Genomic DNA, 14,747 nt, shown 5'->3' with positions numbered 1-14,747 from the left:
AGCCTAATGTGTTATCTACTAGCAACACGTGTGCAACATCCTTAGCGTTAACGCAATCATAAGGACACACGCACACACACACACACACACACACACGCACACACACACACACACACACACACACATGGTACTCTGAACCAAACTATTGAGAAACCATGTCAAAGAGAAATGCGCTGGGATGAAGAATCTACAAACTTTAGATTTGCTGCCAATTTTGGGTGAGTTAATCAACAAAGTTTAAAAGGGAAACATAAATACATCGTTTTATTGATGAATTTATTTGTATATGTTGTTGTGTTTTCAGCTCTGGCAAGTTTCTTCATCCGGATAAGTAAGTTTGTTCCCGTGGAGCTTCGTAAGATCTGGTGCTTAGCTGACTGATCTTTATTTGGTTCAGAACTTTTCAGATATTATTCTTTGATCTCAAAACCTGAAATAAAATACTTAGTGGATGTAGCTGCTCTCTTTAAAAAATTTATATTATTCTTTCATCTCAAAACCTGAAATAAAATAATTAGTGGATGTAGCTGCTATCTTTAAAAAATTGTTATGGGTAAATTTCATGGCTCCACCTAAACTCCCAGTGCTCCATGTCTTTCAGGTGGATCGATCTCTCTTCGCCCGGTGCTGACTGGTCCTGACAAGGCCTACCTCGGCTCGAGGGTGGCTTTCCGGTGTATTAAACCTGCGTCCTCTGTGCCAGTCACCTATGAGCTGATTAGCGACAGTAGCGTCCTTATCGCCACAGTCGCTGATCTCCAAGGGGACCAAGCGGCCTCATTCTACCTGAAGGTCGCTGCATCGTTGGAGGGGTCATACCACTGCAAGGCGACGACACAAGGAAGCACAGGAGTCAGCAACAGCATCAAGCTGAGTGTAGTCAGTGAGTGACAGACACAGATAAACACCTTCCTCCTGTTGGAGCTTTAATAACAGGCTTATTTTACTGGAGACACTCCAGAACCTGACCTCTGTCTCTCCTCCCCAACCACCCATCATTCCCAAACCCCTAGCTCCAGCATCAAACACCAGAGTGACATCTGAACCCTTCCCCCCAGTCGCACATGAGGGGTCACGCATTGTACTGAGCTGCAGCGTCGCAAAGGGCTCCCACCTTTTCTACACCTGGTTTTTCAACAGGAAGGAACTGACATCTTTAACCTCTCCCCTCCTTCTCCTCACTGGGAACAAGCTAGTGATTGGGAAGGTGACTCCAGAGCATGCTGGGTACTATTCTTGCATGGCTTGGTCCAGGGTGCAGGACACCAGGAGATTTTCCAGCAGCTCAGAGGTCCAGGTGACAGTCAAAGGTGTGTGCCAAAAAGAAACACAACACTTGCCTGAAATGTAGGTTAGATGTGTTTTCCCTTCAGCCTAACATACTGTATCATCCCTGTGCCCATCTTCTCCACTCTTTGTTCCTCCATCAGTCTACGTTTCAAAACCAAGGATCTCTTTCTCCATCTCCAAAGAGGGAACCAGTCTTGGTGGCAACGTGACGTGCTGGTCAATAAGAGGGAGTCCTCCGGTAAACATCTCTCTTTTAGTCGATGACAAAGAAGTGGGATCTGCCACAGCTGCTCAATCCCTTGTTGCCTGGTTCCCCGTTGCCATGGTACCCGGGCAGGACATGGCCGTTGCTCGATGTCGGGTGAAGACTGAGGTGCAGGAGTTGATGAGTAAGCCTGTGATTCTGGAAATGGGTATGGACTACACCGACATGTGTGGGAAATATGTCTTTTTGTGATTGCTCCCCTGACTTTTCACTCTCGATGAATCTTTCTGTCGTTAAACCCTCCCCCCCTCGTTCCTCCAGTTCCAGTCGGAGGTGATGTGAAAGTGGAAGTTGAATATCTCTACAGTGCTGACTCCAAGCTGGCTGCTGCCAAGCTGAGCTGCCAAGTCAGCAGAGGCACTTTCCCTTACATCTCTTGGCTCTTGAACAACTCTGGCCTTCCCTCTGAGACACATGTGGAAACCCATATTCACCCGATCCGGCATCACAGTGCCCTAACTGACTGTAGACGAACCCTCGTTCTCGCCGAGCTTGGCCCAGAGGAGTCTGGGTATTACCGCTGCAGGGCCAGGGACAGCTACAATGACTCCGGGCCCTGGGTGGAAAGTGCAGCCGTGCTGGTCCGAGTCTCAGGTGAAAACAGCAAGATGTCTGGACAGTAAATACATCTACAGTCAGCTGTCGGTTAGCGTAGCTTAGCATTAGCACTAGAAACAGGGGGAAACATCTAGCCTGGTTCTGTCCAAAGGTCACCAAATCTGACTATCGAAACACTTAATGCTCACTAACTGACATGTTTGTATAGAAACAATATGTTATTCTTTTACTGGGGTGCAGTGACTTAGCTACTGGAGTTTAGCCGTCATTGTGAGGTTGCAGGCAACTCCCGGAAGTTAAGGTTCATGAAATTGTTTTTACTCTCAAATTTTGTACAGGTTGAACTAACAAGATAAATGGTGAGCCTTAAAGGGGCTAATAGCTGGAGCTTGTTACCTTTGGACAGAGCCACTCTAGCTGTTTCCCCGTTTCCAGTCTTCATGCTAAGCTAACCAGCAGCTGTCTCCAGCTTCATATTTACCATGCAAATGACACTGACAGTGTTATGAATCTTCTTGTGCAACTTATTTTGAATACAGACGCACCGTAACATTTATATTTATAAACTTCCTCTTTGTGTGGGGTTTTGTGCTCTTTAGTATCCCACATCACACTTTTACTCTCGATCAGACAGGATCCATAACTCCATGTCTCCAGCAACATCCTCCACTGAACCACCACCAAGTAAAAAGCACACATTGTATATTTGAAAGCCTTACATGCTGCCTCTACAATATGTAATACTTCATTGCCTTGTCCCTTTTCTTCCACAGAGGTTTTCCTGAACACCATAGAGATCCTGAACATAGCGTTCTGCTGCTTCCTTTTTCTGATGTTGGCAGTGGGCGTAGGCTGTGTGTACAAGATGTTTGACCACAAGCAAGGTGTGTGTGTGCGTGTGTGTATATGTGCAACAGAGAATCCACTGTAAATGTGTAAATTAATCTATACTAATTGCTCTTATGTCTCCACCTCTCATTTCTTTTACAGCTCACGCCCACATTGCTACAACAAAGTAAGCTTTGTCTTTATGGACCTCAGAAAGTTAATTGTTCTGTAACTCAAATCAGCCTGTTCACCAATGGTTGTGCCTTCCTATCCCAGTTCTGATGAATTTCCTCTATCTGCACCCACATCCCAGTCAGGAGGCGAACAGGACGATACTTCGTCTACAGATCTTTGATGTTCAGAATCAGGTATGCAGGCGTGCATAACACACACCGATTTAGAATTATATGATTTGTGACATATAACATACTGTCCAGTAATGCTTTACTTTACAGGTCCCTTAGTCTCCTATAATATATTGAAAATAACTGATATGTATCTGTAAAGTTGCTGGATACTATGTCATTTGGTACTAAATATAGTAAAAAATGTACATAATATTTAATTGGTACACTTTCAGTTGAAAATGCTTGATCTAAAAGGTTTGCATTTTCACCCAAAAAAATCCCATTAACTTTCTCAGCCGTTTTCGGGAAATAACTACACCAGACACACACAGACACTTTATTGACCATCTCTGTATGCTGGAATGAAGTGATTGTTTTGTTTTTAATAATATGAGAAACAATTTGAACCCTGAATAAACAAGAAGACATCGTGACTGTTCTCTCTCCTCTCTCTAGATCACAGTATGACACAGAAGGAACCTGAAGAGGTGATTTCGATCACATCTTCATGCTAATTTAACATAATCTGCCGCTATATTTTGTTGTCCTGCAACAATGACTTTTCTTCAGCTCCCAAATTGCTTATGAGAAACGTGTGGAGCATTCAACTAAAAAAAGACTACAGCATACTATGTGTTTGAAAACTAAAATTAAAATGTTAACTGATGTGTTGTTGGTCTTTTTCTTCAATTAAACCAATGGAATAAAGGATGCTTGATTACCCTCACCCTCATCCTCACAAATCCTCTAACTTATGTTGTTTTGATACTCACATGACACTTCTGAGGAAATGACTTGATCTTATGTTAGGAGGGGGCACTGCAGGGCGGGGGTTAGTGTATCACTATCAGACCTTTGCACGTTTCTAAGTGTGCGTGTGTGTGTGTGTGTGTGTGTGTGTGCGTGTGCGTGTGTGCATGTGCGTGTGCTTGTGTGTGCAGACTTTTTTCACCAGCAGTGCCTCAACCGTCCATTCAAAACTGTCAAAACTCCTGCATAACACTGCATAACATAATCATATTTGAGCTTTATAGCTGTAATAAAGACTGTTCTTCAAGAATGTTGGCTTCCCTCTTTGTGGTCATACTAGGTAAGCTACTCAACACAAACTGCACTGCAGTACACACAGTATTTCACAATATGAACCTGTTTTTGATTTCTTCTTCCTCTACAGGGTTGTGCTTCTGTAGCAAGGGTCAGTTAAGTAAGTCAGTTATATTATTTAAATGTGTGTTTTTACATGTTTAGTTACTTGTGTAGTTCCTGATTCTTTCTGTTGAGTTTTTGTGCAGTTTTATTTTATTTTTAACAGGCCAGTCCATTCTGGGGCGCCCAGAAGTTATTGGCCCTTCAGAAGCTTTGTTGAAAAGCGTTGTCGATATTAAGTGTCAACTGAAAATCTACCCAGAGAATGAAACTATCCTGCTGCAGTTATTCAAGTGAGTATTTGCTGACATTACATCTAACCACAGCATTAAAATGCATTAAGTAATGATAGAAAATCCCTTTAATTATCAACCTTTTCTAGGGAGGATAACCATGACAAGTTGTTGGGCGAATACACCTCCCTGAATGGGGAAATTGCGATAATCCCCATGGTAATCAAACTATACCATGAGGGCAGCCTGGAGTGTGTGGCCAAGGCTCAAAACAACTCGAACATAGAGCCCACTGTCAGCTACACACACTACCTGAAGGTTGTTGGTGAGTCTCTTTATCACCAGGGATGTATTATATGTAATAGGGCGTCCCTGTAGCAGTAACATCGAGCATTAGGGGCGTTTGTGCCCGTAAAAGTATCAAACATGTTTTTGTAAGATTACATTTTCTTAGCTTGGGCATACTGGCTATGTTACATTAATAGTTATGTAACTACTTTTACAGTGAAATCTCACTTTTGAATCCCAATAAGACTTGTACCTGGTTAAATAAAGAAAATAACTAAACAAAGGGATCACAAAATATTACATTAGTATTGTGGAAATTTAACAGGGCTTTCAATAAATGTTTTGATACGTTATTTCCTGTCCATGTTGCCGCCCAGCTGTTTGTTTAACTCAAGAAAAAACATCATGTTTTCATATTTGAAACAGTAGTACAATGATGGCCCTATAATATGATGTCGGGACAGTCAATTATTAACCAAAGTCAGTGGGATTCATCCTCCGGGGAACATGAATGTCTGTACAGAATTTTGAGTCCATCCAATAGTAGTTGTTGTTCTCGTTGTTGTGTTGTGGTGGTCCACCACTTTAGACCTGTTTGAATATCTCAACAACAACATTGCCATCCATTGAGCCACATTACACAAATTATATTTGGACACCAAAAGGTTTTTTACTTCCCGCCCGTCCAGTAATAATTCTTGTTGATTTGAAAGGATCTCAGTCTGTTGCTGTATCTGTCCTGCAGAGCCAGTGAAGGGTGCAGGGATTGATGTTCGATCCGGTCCAGTGGACTTTTTTGAGGGGAAGACACTAGATCTACACTGTGACGTCATCGCTGGAAATCACGTCTCCTACAAGTGGCTGCAGAATAGTCATCCTGTCACTCAGTCACCTCTCCACTGTGTTGCAGATGGCCATCTCTTGATGTACAGGTAAGTGGAATCCCATTGAGATTCTACTGTGGTGGCCATGGTGTTGTGAGCATACTGGTGTTGTGGCGTACTGGTACGAACATAAAACTGGGGCCCTATAGGTGGTTGGTGGGGTGTTGCTATGTAGTTGGCATTGTGATTCTAGCTGGAAGGCAGTACTGCATACATGGTAGAGCATTATTAGTATTAGTAGTAGAAGTAGTAGTAGTCGTAGTAGAAGTTGTAGTAGTAGAAGTAGTAGTAGTAGTAGAAGTAGTAGTAATCATAGTAGAAGTAGTAGTAGTCGTAGTAGAAGTCGTAGTCGTAGAAGTAGTCGTAGTAGTAGAAGTAGTGGGAGGAGTAGTAGTAGTAGTAGTAGTAGTAGTAGTAGTAGTAGTAGTGGGAGTAGTAGTGGGAGTAGTAGTAGAAGTAGTAGTAGTAGTAGTAGTAGTAGTAGTAGTAGTAGGAGTAGTAGTAGGAGTAGTAGTAGTAGTAGTAGTAGGAGTAGGAGTAGCAAAGTAGGAATAACTTGTGTGAGAATTATTAAAGGAGTAGTTTGCTGCTCACTGTTGTCGGTACAATCAGATATCGGTGTCAGACTACATTTACAATATTTCCAACTTGGAATTAGTCGGAGGCAGATGTGAGCGTGGGCATGCTGTTTCTAACTGAAGGAGTAATACGTTACGGGATGATCTGTGCCATCCTCAGAACCACTTCTAAAGACAGCGGATCCTATATGTGTGTCGCCACCAACCACTTCAACAAAACAGACATCTTCACCTCCAATAGCTCTGAAGTTATGATCACAGTCAAAGGTCAGCTGCCATGAATAACCTATCAGGTTCAAAGTTTATAGAAGTGGTTTCATTGAACAACATTACATTCTCCTACATCCTACTCCCTCAGAGGCAGTGTCAACCCCTGACATCTCATTCACCGTGTTAAAGGAAGATTCCCACAACTATTCTGCGGAGGTCACGTGTCAGTCAACAAAAGGGACTCCGCCTGTCACCTTTTCACTGTACAACAGGACGGAATCGGTCGCCAATATAACGATTGAACGGAGTATCGCAACATTTAAGGTTCCACTGGTCTTGGGCCAGCACTTGGGATGGCTCCAGTGCCAGGCAAACAATGGAGACCACATCGAATTCAGTCAATGGATTCCACTGGAAGTTGGTATGTGAATTGTTTGAAATTGCTGACATAACACAGCTTTTTTTTCACATTTGTCCATAATGTCTCTTTGCGTTGCATAACGTCTCCAACAGTCCCGGTTGGTGGGCCCGTGACAATACATTACGACTATGACGTTGGAGAAAACTACGATGTGGTCGGCCTGAGGTTCTACTGCAAGGCAGCAAAGGGATCTCTTCCTCGGTACCAGTGGTTCCTCAACAAAACCCTCTTACGTGACAGAGGAACCTTCTACTACGCGGTCAACCAGCCTCCAGAACAGTCCATACTCCTGCTGTCTGTGGGGAGGAGCAGCGCTGGAACGTACCACTGTGAAGTGGCCGACAGCTTTGACAACACAAGCTCCATAAGCAGCAATGCAATGTATTTGGATAAAGAAGGTATCATCCACTGATTGAGTTCGGTAAAACATCCTTGACACAGGTGAGATCTGGTTTTATCTCCTCTTCTTCTTCTGCTCCTCCAGTGCTGAACCGTCTCCCCGTCTTGATGGTGGCAGTTGTCTTTGGATGTTTTACGTTCCTGGTGGTCCTGGTCTCTATTTGTTGTTTGGTTGGAGCAATGTACAGTGAGTTTCGGAGTCCTGTTTTTATTCGGTGTAGCTACCTCCTCATTGCTATAAGATTTCATCCTTTTTTTACTCTTGTTGCAGGGCGAAGGCGGAATGGAGGAAAGTCTCTGTGAGTTATGTCTCTGTTTATATCTGACACCTTTAAGAAAATTATGCCCACATTTCACAATTACTTTCTCTTTTGAAGAAAGATGTGCTTCCTCGCTCAGTTGTCCCTCTTTTTTTACTAAGGAAGAATAAGATGTTGACAGTTCATACATGTGAAAAAGTGCTCCATGTTGTGTGCCATAAAAGGTCCAAAACAGCGACAGATCATTTAGAATCCGGTTCATCTCCGGTCTTTAATGTTAATGATCAATTATCTGACGTCATGATTCGTCAATGCCAAATACTCAATTCCTCCAGCTTGTTTTATTTGTTTGGGGGGTTTTCTTTGCCAGAAGATGTCAAATGGAAATATGATGAGTGTCTCTGAATCAGGTGTGTGAACTGTGAACTGTGGAATGTACACAATGCCTATAATACATTCATGTTATGGCATTGTAACAATGTTTTCACCTGTAACTTTATTAAACATATTATGTGACAACTTTCTTTTTCTCCTCTCAGGTTGAGCTTGGAGATGAATGTAGCTGCATATGAGGGCGAGCTGGTTAGTCAACATTTCTGTCTCCACTTCCCCAAATTCACCCACTCTCACATGAGCCACTTTCCCTATGCACACTATGTAATCTCCATAAGGATAAATACTGAACCTCTCTCTCTCTCTTTCTCTCTCTCTCTCTCTCTCTCTCTCTCTCTCTCTGTCCTCACAGGATTCGTCAGAGTACGATGAAAATGCGGATATAGTGGAAACGACCAGAGGGGATGCATTTGATCTGGTTAGAACTAAATGAATTCATTATGAAAGTAATCAACCAGTGAGCCGGTTATTTAAACAAGCAGTCAAACTCTGTTCTCTCCTCAGGCATCTCAGACCTCTGTAGAAGAATGGCCCGAAATTGTGAAAGAGAAGAAGAAGGCGTTGGAAGATAAACCAGTTGAAGGACCCTGAGGGTTTAAACGGTTTCAAAATGGAAGTTTATAAACAGGCTGTTGTGGTTGAATAAACATCTGCTCGTGATGTTGTGTGCTGTCACGTCTTTTCATTATGATGATGAATAAGACTGTCAATCTTGGAATTATTTGGGATGTTAAAAAATAATGACAAGAGTCACTCATGATCGCGCTTCCTGACCTCTCGCCGCTCAACTCCGCCCCTCTGACGCGCAGCAGCTCCTCTGGGTGGCACTGGTCTTCATCTGGAGAAGCAGCGCGACAGGAGGTGACAGCGGTTTAGTGTAGTTTAGTTTAGTGAGCTGTCCTGTCAGATCGGTGGAAACCCCACCCCGTGAGCTCCGGAGAACCTGTGAAACGGGAGAGAGACATGGAGGAGAAGGGCGGTGCAAGTGCGTACGGGGCTTCGCTCGCCGGAGGAGGCTTCGACTTCTACAAGTTTGTCCGACAACCGCAAACCATCGTGCGGATACTCAGTTGGGTGAGTGGGCTGGGGGCGTACGAGAATCAACAGCGCATGTTCAAAGGTTCAAACGACCCAGAAGTCATAGCCAACATGGCCTGTGAGCAGGTGCGCTTGGCCTGCAGCGCGTAAACTGACTCCGTGGAGCGATTAGAAGCTCTATTTCTATTGGAGTTGGAGGAACAACAGGCTACTATGTGCAGCGTCTCTACGGGGCGTCATGTTGCACGCAGCTGGTGTATGACAGCAGCTCGGCGACAGCACAGGTCAACACTGCTGTTGTCAGACAACAAAAGACCGCAAACTGTCAGACACTAAGCTAGAAGCAACACACCAACTTAATATACTAGGAATATATATGTATATGTTTGATCATTTTCATATTTTAGAGATCTCTGCAGTCTGTAACACTGGAGCTGTGCTCACCAGAGAGGAAGATTACGTGTAACTTCTTAAGACCGACTTCCACACGAGTGTATTTATTTAAATGGTAACATGACCGTAGTTGTTACCAAAGGGGTTGCACTGACTAAGTTTATTTGCATAAAACGGAGGTGTTATGTCCCAAGAAAAGTTCTAGGAAGTTGTTATAGTCTGCTGGTCACCTGTTACTAGGCAAATCTTGTGGCAAAGATGTTGTTGTTTTTTGTTAACACACTGATCTGGAAAGTCCAACATGACTTGTAACCAGACAGGTTGTGCAATAGAATGTATTGTTGTCCAACCCTGAGTGTGAGCACACGGATTGAAGGATTGGATTTGAACTGTAGTCCTTGAACACCTCCCTGGTGAAACATTTGGATCCTGATTTTGAGTGAGTTTTATTGGACGTGACTGCTGTCTTCTCCCTTCAAACTCATGTCCTAGATTACAGAGACTATATGGTTGATTTCCATTTACTAGGTTCATGGAGCGTAAGCTATTTGTCAGGCCTCTAGCTAATGCACATGCAGGGTGATGATTGTAGGTGAGAAAACACACTGCTACACAAGAATACTGTAGCATGTTATCCAGCATGGTAGATGAGGACAGAATGTGCCCTTGGCCGCCCCAACTGCAGAGTGTTTATGTGTTTGGGAAAATGTATGTGAGATTATGTGTCACTGGTAAACAGGAGCTGATGGGCAGGTAAGGTGATACCGGTCTCCCGTTGGCCCTCGCTTTGTGCCACTGGTCTCCCCCTCAACACACACAGACGTTTGTGCAGCTGTGCTCAACTCATCTCAAATACACACTGCCTAGATCACCATGTATCTCTGGTGATTTTAATCTTACTTCAACAAACCTGCACCTATGACACAAGAGAGGATTGTTCGGTCTGTAACACTGCCTACAGGCCCCATAATGCACCACACCTGCTCCTGGAACATGGAAAGTATGCATACAGGGGCTATTGCTCATTTAAGGTGTTGAATAACATCACTAACCCTTCGCTGACCCTGCTGTTCTGATTGTTAAATATGAAACAACATATTTAAGGTAGATATTTACTTTCTGGTGGCTTATTATTTATTGTGTAAACACAAATCATCAGAAGGAGGGTGTCAGTGTTATTTGTGCTTAATGCCATCTGACACAGCAAAACAAACAAGCCCCCAAAAAACATACTGTATGAACATATGGGCTTTTTTTTGTATACATGTTTATGACATCTGTCACTTGGCATACAAACACTTTCCATCTGTCCGATTATGTTGCCGTCACAATGCACAGAAACATCCATCTGTTCCACTAAGGATTCCTCTGTCTCACTGTTGTTTGTTCCTTGTTTGTGTGTTTCTTGTCTGTTGTGCTCTGTGGACTGTCTATTGTTGTCTGTATGAATTTTTTCTGGCAAATGAGTTTCCCCACTGGGGATTAATAAAGTTTTCTAATCTAATCTTGTCTTGTGTTTTGGAACACATTCACTTCCCTAATGTCTTTGGCTAGTTTTTGGTACTTTTCGTCTCATCACATCAGCAGGATTGTGGCCTATTTCCCTCTCACCTCGTCCTGCTTCCCACCAGTTAAACAGTCCCTCTCTATCCTCCTCCCAGTCTCATTATGAGTGTTGTTAGTGGAGTTTGTGGCGTCTCTGGAGTCACATGACAGGCAGCTGCACTCAGAAGTAGGTCACATGGTGAGGTGGGTAACCAGAGGAGACGGCAACAAACCTCTTCTCTACAAATGTCTTCTGTAAAGTTTGCTCTCAGTACTCCACCTGCACCATGCAAATGTTGTCACTTGATAAATGCATTTGTAAGTGTCTGGACTACTCTCTTTTGTTGATGCGTTTAAGAAACTCACAGTAAGTAGTAACAGTAAGCGCTATAATAAAATTTTAAAAACAGAAATCACATATTCTTTGCATGAAGGCCAAAGTCCTTTTATTCTTCTTCTGTGGTTGAGTTTGTGACAGAAGAGCTCCTGTCAGAGTTTCTTCAAATGCAAGGAAGAGCTTTCCAAATGGTCCCTCCTTTCAAACTGAATTTTAGCAATGATAAAGTGGATTGCCTATTTATTTGAGTAAGGCTTCAGTTCTCTGCTTGGAAATTTTCATATTGTGCTTTTATGAAGTGAAACCAAAGGCTGCCTGAAAGGTAGCGAATCAGCCTCAAAACAATAGAGACCAGCAGGACTGTAAAGTATGCAATGGGAAGTTAATGGATAAACTGGAAAGGACAGCGCAATGTTACTTCAACAAGCCACTTTATTCTTGTGCCTTTGCAAATCATTGAAGGCCACCTTGTTCTTTTCTCTGATTCAATGTAGATATTTGCCCTGGTGGTGTTTGCTTCCATCTCAACAGAGGGCTACATCAACTCTACCCACAGTGCCGAGGTAAAGTGCATCTTCAACCAGAACGACTCAGCGTGTCATTACTCTGTTGCCATCGGGGTGATTGCCTTCCTGGCATGTGTTGCCTTCCTGGTGGTGGACGTTTACTTGCCTTTTATGAGCAACGCACAGGAAAGGAAGTACGCTGTCATTGCAGACCTGGTATTCTCAGGTGAGCAGGAGCATTAACAGTATATTTTTGTTTTGAAAGAGCCTTAAAGCTGCACTAATTCATATATTTATATTAACAGTGAATCAACTGACTGTGTAGTGTGAAAGGTGTCGCTCATTGTGATGAACCCACATTAAAAGTATTTTTTTTGGTAGTGTTTTAGCTTCTTTCAGCTCATTGTTTTTGGTAATACAAGCCACGACTTCCCAGTTTTAGTTCACTCACTGCTCTCATCAACCTCGTTTCCAGCTTCAACCTGAGCAGCTGTTCACAGTGAAAAAAACCTTTAAAATCCCACTGTCCAGTACTTGCTAAGTATATTCCTCTGTATCTCATGGTAAAATTAGCTAATGTTTGCTAACACGTTTCACCACATATCAAGGTGACAATATGTCGTATCGATACAGAAGGCCTCTGAGATTTGTCGTAATGTGCAACAGACCGCTGCTTCTCTTCCTGACACAACATAACATGCATTATTCATCGTTGCACACGATGCATCAGCTGTACATGCCACAGTTCACAGTCAGTCATTCTTCAAGAAGACAAAGAAGTGGTAGTTTGAAAAAACAGCTTGTGGTGATTTGAGCAGATGGAGAACAGGAGAGCCCTTTGTTTTCATTTGGCGTTGTATTTAGTATGTTTTTCACAGGACTTTTATTTTCAAATCCGTGTTTTCACACTTTTTAATATATATTTTCATGCACTGGGGGACAAAACAATAATTCATATCTGTGTGTGTTTGTGCATCTGTGTCTCTCTGTGTTCTATAGGGGTGTGGTGCTTCCTTTGGTTCGCTTGTTTCTGCCTGTTGGCCAGTCAGTGGGCTAAAACTCATGATGTCACCGGTGTCCCACAGGACGCCGCACGAGCCACTGTGGCCTTCTCATTCTTTTCTATCGCCACATGGGTGAGCAGGACTGCTGTTGTCTTTTTTTTTATTAAAAAATGTCTCAGAATTTCATTCTCATCTAATTCTCTGCAAGAATTTTTAAAAGCATATTCGCCAAAACGTAAAATCATTCCTTTAAAGCCACCACTGTGCTAGTGTTGTACAAAAGCTTGCTTAAGAGACATCATGGATCAGGTAGACAGACTTTTGCATCATAACACATGAAGTCGCATATTGTTTGTAAAAGTCCTTCAGGATGGTGCGTTCCATTACTTGTGGGAACCTCTGACATTTGATTCTTCAGCATCAGCTGCTGAACAGCACACCTTGTATTTGTAGAAACTATAATCAAGTTGCTCTCACGCAGATATTCCATCTTGTGCAACACTTCTATTAACCTTAAGTTGCAATAATAGCTGAGAGCAAATGGAAAACATTTGCTTATCGTTTGTCTTCTGGACATGTAATCATAAGGGTGTTCAGAAGATTCAAACCCATCACACATGTTGCAAAAATGTTAAGCATGGACCGACTAAATGTCATTTTGGTGGATTGTCTCCACTAAGAAGCCTCAGGTCTCTGCAAGTTTATTTTCACACGAAGTGAAACCAGTTCAGTTAGAAGTTGAAAAATACTTAAATCATAAAAAAGTTTTGAAACATCCTCAGGAATATTGTAAAATAAAACAGTTTGAAGTCTTCAAAGTAACTGTATTTAACCATGACATTTTCATTACATTATACAGGGAATCCTGACCTACTTTGCATTGGTCCGTTTCCGCCGCGGTGTTAATGAAGGAACCATCTCGACCTTCATCGACGGGGCAGATCACAACACCCCTTACCCTCCAACCTACGCCCCCACCTCCTACAACCCCACCACCTACACCCCTACCACTTACAACGCCTACCCCAGCAATGTGCCCGACATGCACCAGCAGCCCCCCTTCACGCCAAGCCCCCAGCCGCCAGGAGACGCTGACTACCAACCGCCCAGCCACTGAGACAAAGGGAGGTCACATGGACCAGATCATCTGATGGTCCACTGATTGTAGTTGCACTGCACAGACCCGGAGCTGTGTCATATTGATGTGGTTTTATATTTGATTCAACACACTTTTCCAAGTGTTGTCCAATTTGAGAGCCTGAGCAGTGCAACTGCAAGTTAGAGACGAGGGACACCGCTGTTTACATTTAAAGGGTCGGCGGTCAGATATCAAGACGTCAGGCTGACTGTTAAGAATCCAACCTTCAACTTGTGTGCAAAGATGCAACTTTTTACCTCAAGTGGGCTGATCCTAAAGGAGAGAGGTAGATAGAATGTACCCAGGAGGTCAAAGGTCACTTATAATGTGACATAGAGAATGTGTTCCTCTTTACTCTCTGGTGGAACCTGATAATCTGCATTTGTACATAGATGTCACCTTACAAAGCTGCCATTTTAATGGTTCTATGTGCCTAATGTTCTTTGGTTATTTGGTTTGGTGGAGGTTTCTCCTTCAGTGCATGTCTTGAGGACCTTTCAACAGTTCATGTATTAAATTACAGTGGGAAAATACCACTAGAAAGCCAAATGTCCCCCTGTGATTTAGTTTCTTTGTAAAACATGGGTTCTCTACAGTTTGTGCAGTTAAGTTTCGTAGCCATAAAATCATGAAATCACCCTTGAGAGAAGGTTTTCCAATCTTTGTGCGACCGTAATGTTGCTCCT

The 14,747-nt window shown here is 43.0% G+C and overlaps 2 protein-coding genes across 2 annotated transcripts; both read left to right on the top strand.

The window, feature by feature from the left end:
* Positions 1 to 56: 56 nt before the first annotated feature.
* Positions 57 to 8,760, top strand: si:dkey-93h22.7. The gene is made up of 23 exons (XM_034532757.1): positions 57 to 218; positions 305 to 331; positions 602 to 883; positions 1,014 to 1,310; positions 1,431 to 1,703; positions 1,817 to 2,149; positions 2,744 to 2,797; positions 2,887 to 2,997; positions 3,104 to 3,128; positions 3,255 to 3,309; positions 4,126 to 4,378; positions 4,463 to 4,492; positions 4,601 to 4,727; positions 4,817 to 4,992; positions 5,701 to 5,887; positions 6,578 to 6,684; positions 6,776 to 7,048; positions 7,141 to 7,446; positions 7,533 to 7,634; positions 7,719 to 7,746; positions 8,247 to 8,289; positions 8,453 to 8,518; positions 8,605 to 8,760. The coding sequence occupies exons 1-23, from the start codon at positions 179 to 181 to the stop codon at positions 8,689 to 8,691; spliced, it is 3,282 nt and encodes a 1,093-aa protein (XP_034388648.1). The 5' UTR covers positions 57 to 178; the 3' UTR covers positions 8,692 to 8,760.
* A 142-nt stretch (positions 8,761 to 8,902) lies between these two features.
* On the top strand, positions 8,903 to 14,705 carry syngr2b (synaptogyrin 2b). The gene is made up of 4 exons (XM_034543292.1): positions 8,903 to 9,174; positions 11,908 to 12,145; positions 12,919 to 13,055; positions 13,783 to 14,705. Exons 1-4 carry the CDS (start codon positions 9,064 to 9,066, stop codon positions 14,038 to 14,040), a joined length of 744 nt encoding a protein of 247 aa, XP_034399183.1. The 5' UTR covers positions 8,903 to 9,063; the 3' UTR covers positions 14,041 to 14,705.
* The last annotated feature ends 42 nt before the right edge of the window (positions 14,706 to 14,747 follow it).

Source organism: Cyclopterus lumpus, chromosome 1 (genome assembly GCF_009769545.1).
Source record: "Cyclopterus lumpus isolate fCycLum1 chromosome 1, fCycLum1.pri, whole genome shotgun sequence".
In the NCBI taxonomy this organism is placed as follows: Eukaryota; Metazoa; Chordata; class Actinopteri; order Perciformes; family Cyclopteridae; genus Cyclopterus; species Cyclopterus lumpus.
The sequence above is the reverse complement of the archived record's forward strand: the minus strand, read 5'-3'. Positions and strand labels throughout refer to the sequence as shown.

Bases quoted from the DNA above. Each gene is read 5' to 3' on its own strand.
- si:dkey-93h22.7 (XM_034532757.1), top strand. From the start codon at position 179: ATGAAGAATCTACAAACTTTAGATTTGCTGCCAATTTTGG. The intron at 332-601 runs GTAAGTTTGTTC...CATGTCTTTCAG, and splicing joins AAGTTTCTTCATCCGGATAA to GTGGATCGATCTCTCTTCGC. The intron at 7,635-7,718 runs GTGAGTTTCGGA...CTCTTGTTGCAG, and splicing joins TTTGGTTGGAGCAATGTACA to GGCGAAGGCGGAATGGAGGA.
- syngr2b (XM_034543292.1), top strand. From the start codon at position 9,064: ATGGAGGAGAAGGGCGGTGCAAGTGCGTACGGGGCTTCGCTCGCCGGA. The intron at 12,146-12,918 runs GTGAGCAGGAGC...TGTGTTCTATAG, and splicing joins TGCAGACCTGGTATTCTCAG to GGGTGTGGTGCTTCCTTTGG. The intron at 13,056-13,782 runs GTGAGCAGGACT...TACATTATACAG, and splicing joins TCTTTTCTATCGCCACATGG to GGAATCCTGACCTACTTTGC.